The sequence below is a fragment of the Mesocricetus auratus genome, unplaced genomic scaffold (genome assembly GCF_017639785.1).
Source record: "Mesocricetus auratus isolate SY011 unplaced genomic scaffold, BCM_Maur_2.0 Super-Scaffold_100009, whole genome shotgun sequence".
NCBI classification, from domain to species: domain Eukaryota; kingdom Metazoa; phylum Chordata; class Mammalia; order Rodentia; family Cricetidae; genus Mesocricetus; species Mesocricetus auratus.
In genome coordinates this window covers 35,483,665-35,503,499 of record NW_024429193.1, presented here as the reverse complement: position 1 = coordinate 35,503,499, position 19,835 = coordinate 35,483,665, and the positions used below count along the sequence as shown (strand labels likewise).

The 19,835-nt window shown below is 48.9% G+C and overlaps 1 protein-coding gene across 4 annotated transcripts in view; it reads left to right on the top strand.

Annotated features, from left to right (window-relative positions):
• The window catches only part of Bcar3 (BCAR3 adaptor protein, NSP family member), a 103,604-nt gene extending 84,039 nt beyond the window's left edge, over positions 1-19,565 (top strand). For all 4 annotated transcript variants that reach the window (XM_040751930.1, XM_040751932.1, XM_040751931.1 and 1 more), the window contains 7 exons: positions 1,353-1,456; positions 2,439-3,091; positions 8,411-8,526; positions 11,634-11,805; positions 13,195-13,306; positions 13,553-13,765; positions 18,955-19,565. In XM_040751930.1, coding sequence (XP_040607864.1) covers positions 1,353-1,456; positions 2,439-3,091; positions 8,411-8,526; positions 11,634-11,805; positions 13,195-13,306; positions 13,553-13,765; positions 18,955-19,133 — 1,549 coding nt within the window. In that variant the 3' untranslated portion in view covers positions 19,134-19,565. The remainder of the gene's footprint in view (positions 1-1,352; positions 1,457-2,438; positions 3,092-8,410; positions 8,527-11,633; positions 11,806-13,194; positions 13,307-13,552; positions 13,766-18,954) is intronic.
• Positions 19,566-19,835: the final 270 nt, after the last annotated feature.

The window sequence follows — 19,835 nt, the reverse complement described above, 5'->3', positions numbered from 1 at the left end:
GGACGCCCTTTCTCCATCTGGAAGCCTGGAACTTGAGAGGGTTAAACCGTGTAGGAAACCGAAAGTGTTTACTTATAGTAAGCGCTATCATTGCTGGTAGCTGTTATTATCTGCAGGGGAGGCAAAAGTCAGGCCTAGGCGTAAGTGGGGAGGCAAGGATGATAGCGGAGATGCTGTTCTGATTGTTTCTGGAATGTGGAGGCTCTGGTACAGCTACCCACAGGCAGCAGCCCACACACTCCAGGCGGAGGAAGGGTGACCTCAACATGACCAGTGGCCTTAGTGGGCTCGTCACCCTACCCTGCTGTCCTTCAATGGCTTTGTCCCACTGTCATGTCAGCTTTGGCCCACTGCCAGCTGCTCTGACGTTGGGCTTGTTTCTTCTCCGGCAGCCTCAGGCCCTGGGCAAAGGTGTGTGGTGTCAGGCAGGTAACATTCCAATTGTCCATCTGCTCTGGGCCCCTTGATCTGGCAGGTTGATCATTGATCATGGTGGACACGATTCACAATTATCATTTCCTTTTGGAATTTGTCCAGTCTTGACTTACTTATCTTGGAGAGGTTTGCTGAACGTTTGTTTTGTTTCCCAAAGGTAGGGAAGAACTGGTTTATGTAAAAATGATTTATGCTGGGGCAGAGGTGGGGGAGGGGGTGGGATCCGTTCATGGCAGGCTTGAAGGTCCCGTGTATCCCTTCTCCTATTGAGAGAATCCAGTTTCCTGCTGTCTGTGACCAGAACAAGCTCCAATTTGATTGGAAAGGACAGAGGGGGTGTTAGTGAAAGTGTTTCACGTTCCCCTCTACCTTGGCCTGTGTGGTTGTGCCCTGAGCCTCTCAGTTGCCACTTGGCTTCTAACTCGTCTGTGGGTGCTGCAAGCACAGCCAGGAAGCTGGGTATGACAGCCACCCCCTGGGGCCTGCAGATGATTTGGGAGGAGGGAGTGCTGATCTGTGCTTAGGCATGGAGTGGCCTCCAGCTTCCTTCCAGCTGACATTGATCCATCGTGGAAAAGTCACGTTAGTTAAATAAGTCATTCCCCCAGGGAATGAGAATCATTTTAAAAGTACACATTCCCGGTCATCAGATTCCTCCTTGCTGCCCCCAGAGGATCGTGACCCATTCGTCCATCTGTGTTCCACAGGATGGAAGGCCTGAGGAGGCCTCCTAGGACTTAGCTGCCTTGGCCCTGGGGACGCGGCACACCCCTTCAGTTTTTCCTCCTCTGTGGCCGTTCCTTTATCGTTAGGGTATGCGCTGCACTCATTCTGGAAGCTTCCTTAGCTTTCCGTGACGTTGCCTAACGAAGGTTTTACTACTTAATGACACGTTTGTGCCTCCTCTTTGGCTTCAGGAATAAAGAGAAGAGTGGCAGCCAGCCCGCCTGCCTGGATCACGTGCAGGACAGAAGGGCTTTAGTCCTCAAAGCCCACCAGTCGGAGAGTCACCTGCCAATAGGTAGGTGTGAGGGAGTCTCAGGGAAGGGGGCGGTAGTGTGGCCCTGGCCGCCACCAGGCTTTTCCTGCCTGAACAAGCCACTGGCTTTGAAGACTCCATGCCTGCAGCCTGGAGGGGAGGTTTGCAGAGCTGTCTGGTTGTGGCACACTGGACTAGCTCAAAGCTGTATCATTCAGGTATTTAAGTCCCATAACCAGTCCCAGTGGGCAGCTGTTTTGCAGTTGAGGAAACCGAGGAACTAGTGTATTAAGTAAGAGGGTCACCTAGCATTTGCACCCAGACTTTTTACACTTCAAACCCTTTGGATAAGTGGTGGGCACCACGAAAGAGCCCGCTCCTTAGTGCTCCCCACCCCCACCCCCCACTCTGCCTAGCAGTGGCTCAGTTGGTCCTGGGGCTGCTAATAGAGCAGTTGTCTACAGACACCTTGCTGCTTCTCGGCGCTAGTTTCAGGACCAAGGGTGTGGTGGGGTGTGGGAAAGTCATATAAGCAGTCAGTGTTAGTGGAGCGGCTTTTCATTTCTTTTATTTGTAACCTTCCATGGGGCCACAGTGATTTTTCCTAGTGCCCCTTTGTAAACTGTTTCTGTGTGTCTGTCTCCTGTCCTTACTGTCCTCGTTCTCGTGAATGCTGACTGAGATCCCCGACTTTGAGAGTGACTCAGAGCCCTGAATGCTCTGTGGCTGGAGACTTGTGTTTCACTGCCCAAGACACGTTTCCCGTTCTGACTGTCCCAACCTGCTATGACCATAAAATGGTGTTACAGCCCAGCCCCTGGGCTTTAGAATCTCTCCTAGAGAGAGGTGGAGCCTTCGGTGTTCTAGACCGCCACAGACCAGACCCGCGGTGAGAAAGTCAACCGTGGTTTCTTTTGTGGCAGAGGGGAACCCAAGGGCACGGAGTGAGAGATCTGTCACTCCCACTTTGTTCTCTGTTCTCTGGACAGCTGGGCTCTCTCTGACCTTCTTTTCTCCTCCACAGGCTGCAAGCTGCCCCCCCAGTCTCCAGGTATGGACACAAGCCCTTGCCCCAGCTCTCCTGTGTTCAGGACTGGCAGTGAGCCTACTCTGAGTCCGGCGCTGGTGCGGCGGTTCTCCTCAGACACTAGGGCAGGGGAGGCATTGCGAGGGTCAGACAGCCAGTTGTGCCCCAAGCCACCCCCAAAGCCCTGTAAGGTGCCCTTCCTCAAGGTTCCTCCATCTCCGTCTGCCTGGCTCAACGCGGAGGCCAACTACTGTGAACTCAACCCTGCTTTTGCTGTGGGCTGTCACAGGGGACCCAAGCTCCCCTCGCATGCCCCCAGCAGCCACGAGGAGCTGCTGGCAGCCAAACACAGTGGGGCATCAGGTCCCCGGAACTCTGGCATCAACTACTTGATCCTCGATGGGGATGACCAAGCAAGACCTTGGGATCCACTGGCAGCACAGGTAGATGAGGGTCAGGAGGACAAGTCCACCTTTGTGCCACCTCTCATGGAAACCGTGTCGTCATTCAGACCCAATGACTTTGAGTCCAAGCTCCTTCCTCCAGAGAACAAGCCCCTGGAAACTGCCATGCTGAAGCATGTGAAAGAATTGTTCACCAACAATGACGCCAGGGTCATTGCGCAGCACATGCTGAGTGCGGACTGCAAGGTTAGTGTTCTGTGGCTGGTCCCTTTCACAGCTGAAGGCTGGGAAGGGCATGTGTCTGGCTCTACTTTACCTTGCTGGGTAGATACTTTGTTGTAGGGGAAAGCCAGGTGATAATGCAGGTGTGGAGATTTACTTACAGGGTGGGAACCACCATCAGGACAACCTTTGCCCAGCAGGAAACTGGTAAACTTCACCTTGGACTGAGGGAGGGCAGGCCTGCCCCTGCACCCAGCCTGTTGGTGACAAGAGCTTCCGTGACCCCTCCTCCTCCTACCTGGTGCTTAGTTAAAAATTCCCTTCAGGCCTGTTAGAACAGGAACAGCCAGGGGCGAAGGAGTATAGCTAAAAGCCTGGGAGTTGCAGGGCCCTGGCTATGTTATGCACCGTGCTAACCTCTGTGCCATATTTATTTTATTACTGACATGGTCTCTAGGATAATCATCTTCAGCTGTATCTTTGTTTTGTTTGTTTGTTTTTTACGAGACAGGGTTTCTCTGTATTGTTTTGGAGGCTGTTGGTCCAGCCTGGCCTCGAACTCACAGAGATCCACCTGCCTCTGCCTCTGCCTCCCGAGTGCTGGGATTAAAGGCGTGTGCCACCACCCCCCCGGCTGTGGTTTTTTTTTTTTAACTGTTCAAGTTAGGAAATTTTTAAGATGAAGATTAGAAGAGAATATAAAATCCTACAAAATCCAGCTTCCTGGGCCTGAGAGATGGCTCTGCAGGTATATGTGCTGACTGCCAAGATGCAGCCTGAATACCCAGAATCCGCATGGTTGAAAGAGAGGACCAACTTCTGCAAGCTGACCTCTGATGTAAACACATCATGGCATGTACATGCACTCGAGCACGCGCGCGCACACACCCACAGAGAATAAATATGGCATATGTACATGCACACACACAAGAGAGAGAGAGACAGAGACAGAGAGACAGAGAGAATAAATGTAATAAAATCTCAAAACTTAGGCTGGAGATGGATCAGTGGTTAAGAGCACTGGCTGCTCTTCCAGAAGACCCTGATCTGATTCCCAGCATCTGCATGGCAGCTCATAACCATATGTAACTCTAGGTCCAGGGGGTCTGACTCCCTCTTCTGGTGTCTGTGGGCACCTGCTACACATGTATTATACAGACATATATGCAGGCAAAAACCCATACACATAAAATAAAATGTTAAAAGCTAATTGAAAAAGCCCAGTTTCCTAATGACAACGCTTGATATGTGGAATGCCAGGCCTGTTAGATTTCTAAATAACATTTGTTTGTCAAACGCAGATACAGTTTCAAGCCGTGGCTCTCGTCCACATTGATACATTTTCATCATCTCCATTGTTTAGGGGGATTTGCTTCAGGAGCAGTGACCTGTGCTCATAAGCTCTCAGTATCTCTTAGACAATGGACATCTTGGGCTTAACCACCTTCTAAGCATACAGTAGTTGATACTTGGGCGTTTGAGTGACAGATCAGACCCATTTCATTCAGCTGGGAGAAGGCCATGAATTTCAAAGGTTAGGATTTGTTCAAGAGCTGAACTTTCCTTCCTGTGTCAGGAATCGTGGCTGGAAATCTAATCTCCTAGCGATCCCCAGGGAGTTCTGGAGCTGATAAAGGAGTCCTAAAATAACCTAGAGGACCACTAAACAACTGCTGGCTATCCTGGGTAGGAAAAGCCCTCTTCCTGAATCCAGGCCTGCAAGGGGAACTGGCTGACTGGTCTAAGTCAGTGCCCATGGTTGAGGGGGTCGTCCGTACTGGTAGGAGGAGGGCGTGTCCCTGCTGAACAGGCCCTAAGGGAAGAGCCAGGGCACAGAACTGCTGTGAGAAAAAGGACTTGTTGACCCGTGGTCTGGGCATCCTTGGGCAGAACACACAGGTGGGCAGATCATCTGCCGCTATAGATCCTTGTCCTAGTGTCCCGTGGCAAGAGGTTGAATTTCTGTCCCAGCAAGTCAGTCATGCTGGGCCCTGGGTCTGAGTGTTCAGCACCGTGCCAGTAAGCCAGGAGTGGGTGAGATTCACACCTAGTGCGAGCCCGCCTACTCACCCTCAGTGCCCCCCCCCAGGAAGTCCTTTGTGCACACAGAGGTCTCTATTCACAGAACAGCTCCTTTCCTGGGGGTGGGCAGGGAGCCCTTGGGTGTCTATGAAGAGGAAAAGGGGAGATGCCTGCCCACTTCACAGGTCTGGAACCTTCTCACAGCTTTTGACAGCCTTGAAAGGAGAGCCCAAGTCTGATGTCACCAGACAAGTATGCAGTCCTCCCTGTTGCCTGCCTGTCACACTTTGTCCTCCTGATGAGTTTCCTCCCATGTCTGTCTTCAGGATCCACTGGAGGACAGGCTTCCTGGGAGTCCCAGGAAGCAAGGAGAAACCAGCCTAGACTGCTCACCCTAGCCCCATGGGCAAGGCTGCATTCAGCCCTCCGCGTATTTCCCACCACTGTCTGTCCCTTGCTCTTCTCCCGGAACTACCCAGGCACAGCCAGTGTTTCCAACAGGAAAATTGCTTCCCACCCCAAATGTAGCAGCACCGAGATGGGGCCACCCAGGAGCCAAAAGCAGGGGTGGAGCGGCATCTGGGTCCCATGTGCCCTTCCCCACCCCGGCACGTAGTTCAGGCATAGTTGCTTATTAAGGGCATCAGGGCGGTTCTGAGCACACTGGAAGCTGGGACCCATCCGTGTCCAGCACCCCAGCTCACGGCCCTCCCATCTGCAGACAGACACTGCTGGCTCCTCGCTCACCCTGGTGGAGCACTGCTACTCCTCCACCCACCATCTTTGAATGTGGAAGTGAAATCCAGTAGTTAAAAACTTGGCCTTTAGGAATGAGTCCAAACACCACCACTGTCCATTAGCTGCGCGGCCCTCGTTCTCTCTCCAGTTGTGGAATGGCGTACCACCACCCAGGGGGGGCAGTGAAGGCTGAGCTAATAATACTTGAAGCCCAGCCAGAGCAAGCACTAAGGGTTGGTCAGGGTTACATATTCAGCCTTGACCGAGCAACCGCTGTCACCTCTGTCCTGGTGGGAAAGTGATACAATCACTTGGTGTACGGCAGGCCTGGGGGGGTGCCCTGTGCAGGAGTGGCGGACTTCCTAGGGAAGAGCTTGAAGCTAGAGATCCGGCCAGCTGAGATGAGCGTGGAAGGCCGACTAGCTGGTGAAGCAGGGACGTGTTTCGCAGGTGGCTAGGAGGCACCGTGCCAGGATCGCTGTTGAAAGCCATGGGGAGAGAGGTTGGTCTAAATAGGATTCATTTCCGGCCCAAAGAAGAGGGTGGGCAGGGAGGGTTGGGAAGGACCTGATTGCCTCTCCCAGCGTTTGTTAAGTTTCTTCTTCTGGGCTCACACAGGATCTTGCTGTTACAGCGCTTTGCCATCATGTTAGGGAAACAAGCCCATGGGTGTGCGGGCGCAGGTCTGAGGCCTCTGGGCGATGGAGAGCAGAGCCAGCGCAGCCGGGGATTGGGCCTGGCCGTCTGACTGCGCTCTGGTAGCTGAGTAAAGGGCCAGGCTGGGGACCCATCAGGGATCCTGCACACCGCAGTGGCCTTGAAGCGGTGGAGCACAGAGGAATGGCTCCAGGGGCGTCACAAAGTGGTGGCAGGTAGGCTTGGAGGGCAGGAGGAGGGCCAAGGGAGGGTCAGCCCACAATAGACACTGCTTCCTCCCGCCTCTATAACCCCGAGGACTTAGCCTGGGCCTGCAGTGTGGGCTCCACATCCCCTAGTCCTCTAGCTTGGCCCCAGAAAGTATGTGTACCCTAGGAACGGGACCTCATGATGGCCGACTTACACTCAAGTCCGAATGGAGGCTTCTTGCCCTCAGAACAGAGCCCCCAGGATGCCTACCAGTTTCCAGAAGAAAACTGTCAGTGGTGGGCCCTTCAGTCTTGTTACACAGAAGGTGTGGGTTACCGTGCACCCCAGAGAGGTACAGGGCTGAGAATCACTGACAGGATGATGATCTAAACTCGTGAAAGGTTGTCATATGGAATGCACGCACACATATGTGCATGCATGTGTGTGACACATTATGAAGATCTTTGCACTGCTTGCGTGCCTGGAGTGACTATGATGGAGAACAGACCACCAGATGAAGCCCAGGAGCCATCCTGTGCCAGCAGCATGCCCAGACTTGGGAAGACTCTGAATCCCAGGGTCACATTGCAGTGAGCTCTCATGGTCCCAGTGCAGAGGCATGCTGAGTCCACTCATGCTTCACCACTAACTGGAAATGGTCAGGTCTGACCTCCAATTCCATTAAACTAGACACGTTAGAAACGAGATGGTAAAGAGAACACACTATAAGAAACTCAGAGAACAAATTTAATCAATGAAGAGAATTGGGTTGGGATGAGAGCTGGCTTGGACAAAGGAAGGTTTTCTCTCAGGAAACCTCTCTGGAAGAGACGTGGGTGTGTTGGTTTTAAATCACCACATATGTTTGGAATGGTTTCCAGCCATAAGGTGCACTTACTGCACCCGGGGGAGGCGTAATTAAGGGCGATAGCAGCCAGCCGTGGCTGTTAAGTTAGACCGTGAATGGGAGAGCCGGGAGCAGAGGGAGCTTGGACGGCACTCTGCTTTTCCACTGAGGAGGCTGATAGGCTCCACACACGTAGCCTTGCTGTTGGCAGCAAGTGTCCCTCCAGGATCCAGCCTGTGTTAGGGCAAAGCTCGAACAAATGATTAATTCCCTGGCTGGGCATGAATGCATGTCAGATCTGCAGGCTGTAGAGACCATTAGGACTTTCCTCAGTCTACTGCCTACTAAGGGAGGGAGCAGTGTGTGTGTGTGTGTGTGTGTGTGTGTGTGTGTGTGTGTGTTCATGTGTGAGATAGTACACATATGAGGGTACGTATGCACACATCAGCGTGTGGAGGTCAGAGGACACCTCTGGTGTCCTGAGGAGCTATCCACCCTGTTGTTTCACAGACAGTCCTTTGCATGGACCTGGGGCTTGCAAATTAAGTTAGGCTGACTAGCTGATGAGCCCCAGGGATCCAGCTGCCTCTTCCTCCTCAGCGTTGAAGCTACGTTCACACCCACCATGCTTGGCTTTTTACATGGGCACTAGGACTCAAACTCAGGTTCTCAGGCTTATAGAGCAAGCACTTTATGGACCAAGCTATTTTCCAAGTCTCTCACCCAGTTTTATTATGTATGTTAAGATTATGCTGTCACTCAAAGAAATACAAGCACATTCTCTCCTCAGCCACAGGATTTCCATGGACTGTATTTCTTTCCTCATGCTAAATTAACACTGGGAGCAGCCCACTTCCTGATCCCGCGAATTTCTGCTTGGCTCCTGACAGGTTGCTAGGATACTAGAAGTCTCTGAAGACATGAAGAGGAGCATGGGTGTCAGCTCAGGACTGGAACTCATTACCTTACCTCACGGACGCCAGCTGCGCCTAGACATTATAGAAAGGTGAGCATGCTGTCTTTGCATTTCCCACACTTGGAGCTCCTTGCGGGAGGCAGCAGGAGGCAGATGAAGAGAGAGAGCAGCAGCAGCAGCCTGTCCTGGAGTCAGTTACTCCACGATCGGCATGACTCTTCTCAAGCCTGAGCTGTAGAATACCTGGGCGTGAGCAGACAGTGCAGGGACATGGCGCCTCCCTGGCCCAGTCCTGAATGGTGGCTGGAGAGCGGCTTTGCAGCGGTGGCGTGGCCGCAGCCGCACGCTACACTTTGTTGCTGTGCTCCACCTCCAGGAGCATCTCACTTTGTGTCTGCCTCCTGATGAACTAGGGGAGACGCCCTGGGGACGGATCCTGCCCTTTCTTTTAAGGGGTGGACAGGAGGACTGGGGATCCCAGGGCTCCGAAACCACACTGCGATTTTTCAAAAACTCTATAACCCCCAGGTACTTAGTTTCCTTTCTTGTTGCTGTACTAAATTACCCTGGCAAAAGCGTCCTAGGGAAGGGTTTATGTAAGTTCTCAGTCCCTCATGGTGGGGAAGCTGAGAGAGCAGGAGCTTGAAAGATCTGGTCACCCTGTCTCCACAGTCACAGTGAACGCAAGCTGCTGCGCAGTGCCCTGAACAGTGCCCCTCTCCAGTTATACAGTGCAGGGTCCCAGCTGGGAACACTGCCACCCACGGTGGCGTGCCTTCAGACCTCAGCTAATAAAATCCCCTGCGGCCCATCCACCAGCTGATTTTAGAGTCTCTCAAGTTGACGGTACTGACCACCACACCAGGTAGCCACTAAAACACACACCTGCCTATCATCTCAGTCCTTGGGAGGCCGAGGCAGGAGGATGAAGGCCAGCCAGCCCAGGTTTCATAATAAAACCTTCTCTCAAACAACAAACAAAAAATGAGATAAAACAAAAATATGCCCTTGAACATGGAATGCTTAGAGATGAGACGTGTTTCAAGACAAACACATAACTAGATTTCATATTGTCACAGAAGCTGGCCTTTTACACACACACACACACACACACGCTCACTAGTGTGCAAACTATTTCCCAGTTGCCATGACTGTTACAGTTTCCATGATATTCTTGGGTACAGCCCTGACCAGTTGAGTTTTCTGTGGTGCAGGGAATGTGCACAAACACTGTTTTGGCCACTGTGCATGGGTGGCAGATGCAACTGAGATGAAGATTTTTAAGTGTTTAGTATTGGAGTGTAAGTACCCACATGTGCTAGCAGCTGTCGGCCTCTGGGAAGCAAAGGCTGCATTTCACATAACTTTACAAAGATGAGCGTGGGATTGCATGCCTATAGTTCCAGCACCGGGGAAGCAGAGGCAGGAGGATCACAATCTCGAGGCCAGTCTGTTGTCTACACTGAGTCCAGGCCGGATGGCTGTGAGGGAGTGAGCCCCCCCCCCACAGGCTCACAGCAGGGGTAGGGGTGGAGGTAAGGGGGGCGGGGCAGGAGCAGGATAGATGTTTAGCCCACAGCCAACTTTGTTCAGGCAGGCTCTTGGTGTAAGGCTTTGGGGAATTACATGTCCCGTTTCTGAGCTGCCTGCTTTTTCAAGACTTATGGATTCCAATCTCCTCTCGTTCCTCATGCAGAGCGGCACATCTTACTTCCCCTGTGGTGGTGCTTGGGCGGGGCGGCCACTCTCACTTCCTCATTCCTAGCGGATACACTGAAATCTCCAGAGACTTTTTTCTGGCTCTGAGAGGTGTGCTGGGGCCTGAGCTCCCAGCCTGAGCCATGACCAGCAGCTGTGGAGCCTCTCACTCATTCGACTGTTTTCTGACCTCAGCTCTTGTCAGCATCCCTTTCTTTTTGCTACATGTCTAGGATCTTACACCCTAATTTGTTTCCTATTCATCTGTGACTATGGGAGCTACCCACAAAGCCAGGGGGATAGTTTGATTAGTTACCATGTGTTAACTAAATACAGGCCAAGGTCAAAGGAATCCTGGACTGCCCAATGACTTTATTCTCTTGTTCTTGAATCAAGTGCAAAACTACCCTTGACATCTGATTTACCACCTCACTCCTGGAGCACCCTTCTCCTAACACATGAGTACCTCTAGCTTGCTGGCCATTGACATGTAAACCGAGGACTGAGTCTGTCTGTCTGTCTGTCTGTCTGTCTGTCTCTCACACACACACAATGTGTAGAGGCACTTGGAGACAGTAGGGCCCATTACTTAGTAACAGGTGTTAGGGGAGTTGGGAAGGCTGAGCATGAACCGAGTCATTGACACTCTCTGCTCAAGAAGGGTGAGAGACCAGTGACCGAGGCACAAAGGGAACTCTGCAAGGAGCAATAGCCCCAGCTCTGAGCTTTCAGAACATCGTGACCCTGGAGTTCCAAAGGCACTGGTGTCTTAGGAACCATGGCTGCAAATTTACCTCCAGCAATTGCATAGTAGCCTAGAAAATTAAGACAATTTTGACCCAGTGTGGTAAATTCCTGGGTTTAGATTTACAGAGGGAAAGAAAGAGGTTACTGTCTGGGCTTCCTGCCTGACTGACCTGTTCATAGGGTCCCCTTGTCATGTACAGGAAAGTCGCCCTGTTTCCTGCCCGAGGTCTCTGAGTTTGATCCACGGAGTGTAGGGTGAGGAAGGGGAAGATGGAGTAGGGGGAGCGGATGCCCGGTTTTGTTAGGGTCTGACCTACGGCAAATTCCTGCCTGTCCTTCAGTCTTCATCCACCTCTCAGATCACTCTGTGGCATCTGTATTGGGGCTGCAGAACACCACTCTTGTCTTTTCCATTCCTAAGTGGTGCCCAGTCTTCCTCAGGGGTAGCATTCCCTTTTTGTTGGGGGACCTTAGGCCACTCATGGTAGGAGAGAGAGCATGTAGCTACATTTACTTCTGAGGACCACTTAATGCTCCTGTGTGCATGGTTGAATCTGGTCATGTCCAAGGGCATCTTACTTCCTGAATCTATAATGTATCCTCTGCCTGGTATGGGACGGGCTTTACTGAGATTAGCTTTCCAAACCGGCTCCCAGGCGGTGGCACACAGATAACCCTGCTTCCGGATGCTCAGGGCCACTGTCTCCTCATCTTGTTGACCTCAGCCCGACCCTTGGTCTTCTCCCACTTAGACACAACACCATGGCCATTGGCATCGCTGTGGACATTCTGGGCTGCACGGGCACTTTGGAGAACCGAGCAGGGACCCTCAATAAGATCATCCAGGTGGCAGTGGAACTGAAAGACGCCATGGGAGACCTCTACTCTTTCTCGGCCATCATGAAAGCCCTAGAGATGCCTCAGGTGAGATGCTGGCTTTGTGCCGCCTCCCACAAGGGTGCATTCAATGCTACACAGAGTTCTGCTCATCTGCACCATGCATGGCTGACTGCTTCAGCCAATCTCTAAAGACTAACTGAATTTTAGTGAAAGCTGCCTTGGGTAGAGGCAGCCAGGAGTGATGCTCCCCACTATTTTGGCTCTGTTTATAAAAACACTGGTGACTGCTGACAGTCTACATCTCATCTTTGATAAGTAATAACAAGAATTAGCCCCAGTAATAATAAGCAATATTCCTGAAGAACTAGTTAGGACAAGACACCATGCTCGAGTGTGTGGCATGACAGTGGCTGCATCCATTTGGGCCATCAGAAATGTGGCCAGCTTGGGTAATGTCTTGGGGGAAACCAAGGCATTTAAGGAACTTTTATCAGAGAATCCCTATACCAGCAGTTCTCAACCTGTGGGTCATGACCCCTTTCACAGGGGTCACATATCAGATATCCTGTATACCAGATATTTACATCACAGTAGCAAAATTTAGCTATGAAGTAGCAATGAAAATAATTTTATGGTTGGGGGTCACCACAACATGAGGAACTGTAGTAAGGTTTGAAGCATTAGGAAGGCTGAGAACCACGGTCCTAGACTGATTGTCTCAAGGTATCTTCCCCTAGTTACTTAAGACAGATGTCCAGCTCTCACTTGTCACACGCGTCCCTGCAGAATGTCTCAGGTGCAGCCTCTGACGTTGTCTGCATTGACAGATGCTGGCTTTTTCAGTAGAGAATCACATACAGTGGGCGTCCTACAGGGAAGTGAGATCGGCTGTCTTCCCTTGTGTGAGTGCTGGGAGAGTTTTGAGGAGTAGCGTCCTGCAAACTGGCTCAGACCAGCAGCATCAACACAGCTGGCTCTTTATCTGGGCTGTTTCCTAGACACAGATGATCTCTGAAATCCTGGCAGATGCTCATATACATCCATCCCTGCCACCGAGGGACACGGCTGCAGTCATGTGTCCTGGAAATCAGCATGCCTGGCACACAATTTCCTTCATTAAAAAGAGTGACTGCCTTAACAGAAAGATGCTGAACAAATTAAGTGCCCTTACCAGAAGTTTCTTGGAGTCACGTGGTAGGAGAGCACCCACTCTCACACACAAAATAACTACAGTTATTTTGGGCCTTTGTTTTTTCAAAGTATGTACAGACACACATACACACAAGCATTTAAGAGCTGTGGCATGGGTTGTCGGAACCATGCAGGACAGGGTGGAGGGGCTACGTTTTTCTTTCAACTCACCAATGCTTCGGGCGTTGCCATGCAAATCTATCACCTATTCCAAAATTTAAGCAGAAAGGTAATTTTTTTTTACAAGAGGCTTTCTGAAACAGTAGGCTTTGCTTCTTCCAGATCACAAGGTTAGAAAAAACATGGACTGCCCTGCGGCACCACTACACGCAAACAGCCATCCTCTATGAAAAGCAGCTGAAGCCCTTCAGCAAAGTCCTGCACGAAGGCAGAGGTAAGCAAGTACAGGAGGGCAGTGCGCGCTGCAGCCGCTCCCTGTTCTACTGTCAGGGCTTTAAGCGGGGCACGCGGTCAGACCCTGTCATCGGCAAGGCTGCTGCTGGCTCTGGCTCCTCCGGCTTTATAATCACACAGTGGCATTGCATGTGGATCTGCCGCTGCTACGCGGAACAGACTACTGGTCGGCCTGCGATTAGCTGTCAACAAAGCATGATGTGGAACTTTCCTCTCTGTCCCTCAGAGTCCACACATGTCTTGCCAGGCAGCGTATCAGTCCCACTGCTGATGCCTCTTGTGACCTTAATGGAACGGCAGGCTGTCGCTTTTGAAGGAACTGACATGTGGGAGAAAAATGACGAGAGCTGTGAAATTATGCTGAACCATTTGGCAACAGCCAGATTCATGGCTGAGGCTTCGGAGAGCTACAGGATGAACGCTGAGAGGATCCTGGCAGGTAGGAACTTGTTTCTGGAATCCTCTCTCTGTGGAGATTAGAATGAAGGAATAAAAAAGAAAGGGCATGGATGCCCTCAGTTAGAAAAGTGACCAAGGAGATGAAATTAAGGTGTGGACACTCCATTTCCTATGCCACTGGTCCTTGCTTCCTATTTCAATAATGCCTAAGAGCACACAAGTATAAAGAAGTGGGTTTCATTGCATGTGCACACATACACACATACATACACACACTAACCCTACACCTGTGTGGAGGCCAGAGGTCAACCTCAGATGTCTTTCTTCAGGCACCATACACCACTCTTTTTGAGTCATTGTTTCTTACTGGCATGGAACTTAACTATGGAGGCTAGGTTGACTGGCCAACAGGTCCCAGGGATCCTTCTATCTCTGTCTCCCCAGCATGGGGATTAGAGGTGCTATGCCTGGCTTTAAAAAATATTTTTAATTATATGCATCTGTATGTAGGTATGCATACAGCATGAGTGCAGGTGCACAGGGAGGCCAGAGGCATCATCCTGCTGAGCTAGTTACAGGCAGTTGTAGGACGCCTGACATAGGTGCTAGGAGCCAAACTCAGGTCCTCTACAACAGCGGTGCACATTCCGGACCACCGAGCCATCACTCAGGTGACCATGCCCAGATTTTTAAAAAAAAATTTTGAGAACTGTATTTATGTAATTTCTACCATACACTGTTTGTTACTTACCTTCACCTCCTGCCTCCCTAATTAGACCACTTTATTGTTACACACACACACACACACACACACACACGTCCACTAGCACATGTGTTTAGGGATGACCAACTGGGATTGGATAACATATCAGGGAGCTTGTCCCTTGAGACTGATTCTTCTCTCAGCAGCCATCTAGGGGTGGGGCCTTGTAAAATTTGCCCCATCCACTTCTGGATGTCACCTCATGTTGCCATTGTACAGGTCTAGTTTCGATGACCTATTTTTGAGATTTCATGGGCACAACTCCTATCATATATAGAAGACAGTGCCTCAGCATGTGTGTTGGCTGGTACACTCTCCCCATACACTCCTCCTCGACGGTCCCCGAGTCTTAGGTGTAGAGACTGGGAAGTGGGGGATGGGCAGATCCAGTAAATTATCCTCGCACTTTGACCACTTGGAGAGTTCTGTGGAAGGTCGCCATCTGCTGCAGAGAGCAGCTGCTTTGATGAGGGACGAGAGCTACAGCTATTGGTGGGTGTAAGGCAGGCGTTTGGAATACAGCTGGGAATTTCACTGGCTTAGGAAAGCGGTAGTAAGTTCTCCCCTGACCTCATTAGCCACAGGTAGTTGGCTAGGTTTACAGTACCACTCCTCCTGAGTGGGCCTTAAATCCAATTAGATGCTGTCAGTTACCCCCAGGACTAAGAGCCACTTCTGAACCCTTGCAGATAGCTTGCTGTAACAGCCATAGTTGTGGTTCACAGACTTTAACTGCTCCTCTCCCTAGGCAGCTTGCCTAGCACCTTCAGATGCTTGGAGAGCCAGTCCTCAGGGAGGAGGCTCCAGGTCTGTCCTGGCTCCATCCCTCAAGGTCCTGTGTCTAAAGTATGAGGCATCTTCAGCAATAGGGTCTCACCTTCAAGTTCTGGGAGTCTTTTGACCAAAGACTCAAAGAGGGGTTTCCTATGCCTGGCACTGGGGTTTCTGTTAGACTGACTATGGCTCTTGGGGGGAGCATTATCACCCTCAGTTACCTAACTTCATTTAAATTAGACACATATACAAACCTAAGTAAACATAAACTATGTCTCAACTGGGAACAGGGTGGGAGAAGGGACCAAGCTCCCCTTACCCCTCACAGCACCTCTAGAGCTCCCTACACAACCCGCCGTGGTCTCTTTTCATGAGGCATTTGTCTTTTTAGGTCTTGGTTACTCCTCTCAGAATAGTATTTCCTAGTTCTGTCCATTGTGAATAGAGCACACTGAACACGGCTGAACAAGTATCCGTGTGATAGGAAGTCAAGCACTTGGGCATAGGACAAGGAATGGTATAGCTGTATCATATGGTTGACTTACTTTTAGCTTTTTGAGAATTCCTCACACTAATTTTCATAGTGGCTGCATCATTTTATAATTCCGGCAACATTGAATAAGAGTTTCCCAATCCTTGCAAGCTTTTTTTCCCCATTCTGATTAGGGTAATGGGGTAAGATGAAATCTCCAAAGTAGTTTTAATTTGCATTTTCCTAATTGCTAAGGATAGATAGTAAACACTTTTTAAAGGCATGTCTTAGCCATTTTTGTTTCTTCTTTTGTGAACTCCACACCACATTTTTTAAAACTGGGTCATTTGTCTTCCTGTTTTTTGAGTTCTTTGTATATTCTTGGTATTAATCCTCTGTCAGAAGCTTTTTCACGTTATGATGCCCCATTTGTCAACTGCCGATGTCCAGCTTTTTAAAGTGCATCGTGGAGATCGAATTCAGGCTCTTGTACTTACACAACAAGCACTTTACTGATTGAGCTATTTTCCATATATGTGTCATTATCATTATTCTAACTCATCCCCAAACTATGTCCTGCATTTCTTTTCTTCTCTTGTTCTATCAAGGATAGAATACATGAAAGGCAGAGTCAAGAAGAATGCCCACCATAGCACCCGGGAAGGCAGCAGTCACCACAAGGTGTTTCATCTAGATTTCATTGTCTGTGCTCCTCTTCCTTCCTAGTTATCCCTGTTCCAACTGTCCCACACATCCTGGGAAGTGCAGTGTAAACTGACCATCCTTAATCTCTGTAGAAGGAAGCAGCTTCCTCAGACAGACCGATGAACATTCATCACAGGTGTGGTGCTGTGCTGCACCGAGCTAAGTGGTTGACCTCAAGGTGCTTAGAGGCATCTCACCAGGTAGCTCAGCACACAGTGGCCAGTGCAGAGCGCGCCATGGAACACTCAGGAAAAGTGCTTTGCTCAGAGGGGCAGCACATGGGCTAACTTCCAGAAGAAATTCCAGTTACAGTTGTACTGTTTGTGAGGCAGGGTCTCACAGATCCCAGACTGACCTCAAATTTACTATCCAGCCAAGGGTGACATAGAACTTCATCCTTCTGCTGCCACCTCCCAAGAGCCGGGGTTACAGGTTTACATACATACGCCACATGTTTGATTTATGAGTGCTGGAGCCTGAACCCAGGGCTTCATGCATCCTAGGCAAACATTCTACCAAGTAATCGATTTCCTCAGCCCCCCTTACTGATTATTAAAACACAAAAGTCGTCTGCCAGAAGGCAGAGATGGGTTGATTAGGAATTCTACCCAGAGAGTAGAACCCGGATTCTGAGAGAGCTTTGGAAGAGTGGGGAGTTCTAAGTCTGCGCTGGTGTAAAGTGTGACCTGAAGAATATCCTCCTACACTGAAGATGGAGGGGCTGCAGCTCGGGAGGGAGGGCTTAAACTGAGTCACCTTTTGACATGGGGAGGATGGCTGCAGAGCTGGAGGAAGACAGTCTCTTTGGAAATCAAGTGCTAGACCAAGAACTTTAGCCAAGGCTTCTAATTTTTCAGATCCTTCAAGATACTGTGTGGGACAAAAAAGGACCCATTAATCTCATTTTAAAAGAATATTGTTACCTCGGAGCTACAGTGTAGAACTAGACTCTGCATTGTGGTGCTGTATACTTGTTCCTTAGGGACTAGGGAGATGCACTTAGTCAACAGAGGACCTCACATCAATCTCCAGAATCCACATGAAAAAGCCAGGCATGGTAGTTTGCGTATGTGGACACAGGAGGATCCCTAGGGCCCACTGGCAGCAAGCATAGCCTATTTGATGAGTTCAAGGCCAATGATACTGTCTCAAAAGACCCAAGGTAGATGGCTCCTTACTTTCACATACATGTGCACTCACGCAAGGTCCTCAGGTTTGGCATGTGACTCATAAAGTATACAATTCAGTAGATATTAAAGTACCTAGTATATGTGACATTGGATGTTGCATATTAAAGAAGCTAACCTATATAGCAAATCACTTGGCTCTTACACTTTTCACCTTTGAAGGATAAAAAGGTGCTGTAAGAAAACATAAAAGAAAATTATAAACCCTAACCAAAACACTGATGAATCATGATTTTTAATTTTTACTTCTCAAAACATTAAGTAATAAAAGCAAGATACTACTAGGGGAAATAGTTAAATGTGTATCTTAGGAGAAAAGCTTACAGCTTAAAGACCCCCTGAAGCACAATGAGTAGCAGACGGTGGCGGAGCACACCTTTAATTCCAACTCAGGAGGCAGAGACAGGTGGGTCTATTTGAGTGTGAGGCCAGCCTGGACTACACAGAAAAACTCTGCTTAAAAAACCCAAATGAGTAGTTTAAATAGGCAACATGTCGGAGAAGATGCAGAACTGTTACGAAAAAACTGTTTAGAAGTGGAAATTTCATCTGCAGTGAGATACCCAGAGTGGTTTTAATGAAGAATATTGATAAAAACCAGGCATGAAGACACTGAAATCTTCATATATTATGAGTGAATACAAAACTGAAGAGGTTATGACTAGTTCTTTCGAAATAAACACAGGTTTACCGCATGACCTTAGGGAAATGAACATCCATACTTGGGCTTGTACATGTTGACATTGTTCACAGTACATGTTAGTGAATGGGTTAACAAAATCTGATATGCCCATATATTATAAATGCCTACTAATCAGTAATCAAATGGATGTGTTACTGCTAACATGCCACACACAGAACAATCTGAAAACCATCATAGGAAGCAAAAGAGCCCTGACAGTGCGCAACGTATCACATGGTTCCAGCTCTCTCACACTTCTAAAGCAGCCAGGCTCATCAGTGCTTCCCTAGGACACGGGCAGAACAGACTGGCTGCCTGGAGTACTAGGGAACTTTCTAAGCTGAACAAAGAATCTATAAATTTACTAGCATCGATCAAATTTTACAGCTAAAATAGTTGAATCATATGGCAAGTAAAGTTGTTAGGAACAAATCCAGACAAGATGCCAGCCAACACTCACTGGAGACACAGGCTTGTGAATTCTTTAAAGCTGGCCAAATGAGGAGGTCCTACGTTTTTCTATGGAAGCAGGTTTTAGAATTCTGAGAGAGGAGGAAGTTCATTTAATTCTACTGTAAAATAGGAAGGTTTCATTCATCTCTAACCCTTTGAGGCAGAAGTGAACTTACGTTTTTATTCTGATTAGATTTTCAACCGGATGAAGAAATGAGTGAAATCTTGAAGACTGAATTTCAGATGCGATTGCTGTGGGGCAGCAAGGGTGCCGAAGTCAACCAGGCAGAGAGATACGAGAAGTTCAACCAGATTTTAACTGCCCTCTCACGTAAACTGGAACCTCCCTCGGTAAAGCAGTCTGAGCTGTGAGAACTACCCAGAAGACCTGAGGCATTACCTGAAGCTTCTCCAGTCTGGTTGGGAATGCTTATGGTCTGATAACTAATGTGCAAACAAGATACAAGCGTTTAATATCCACAGGATATTAAATGTGTAAATTGCACAGAGCATACTTATTTATGAATTGTTTAAAATTACTACTGATTTTTAAATGAATGGTAATTTATTATTAAGATAACTATTGCTAATGTTGATCAGCAAATTTAAGAAGACCTATCTATGTTGCTGATTGTTTAATATCATGGTATTTGACCATCTTAGTTTTAATTCCATGTCATATAAATGTAAATAGAGGCATTTAAAAGAAAAGCATGAAACATTGCAGAAGGTATCAGTTATATGATATTCTTTGGATATGAAACTGTAAATAGCCATGAGTGGAAATATATCTTTTTTGTGAAATGGTTGTATCCTATCTCTTTAATATTGACTCACCTTAGCATGACAATTCTAACTCCTGGATTCTAAGGAACTTTCCTCCCTATCCCTATATTAAATCAAAATTAACTAAAGTGGTTTGCCGCAAAGACAGAATGAATAGTGAGCTAAAGGAAGACCTAGGTTCCAACTCAAAGTGCTTGCTAACAACTGGACGGAGCACCCAGATGTCAGCTGCCATGCTATTTCATCACACAACTGGTCTACCACATTGGCTCCCCTGGAAAGTCCTCC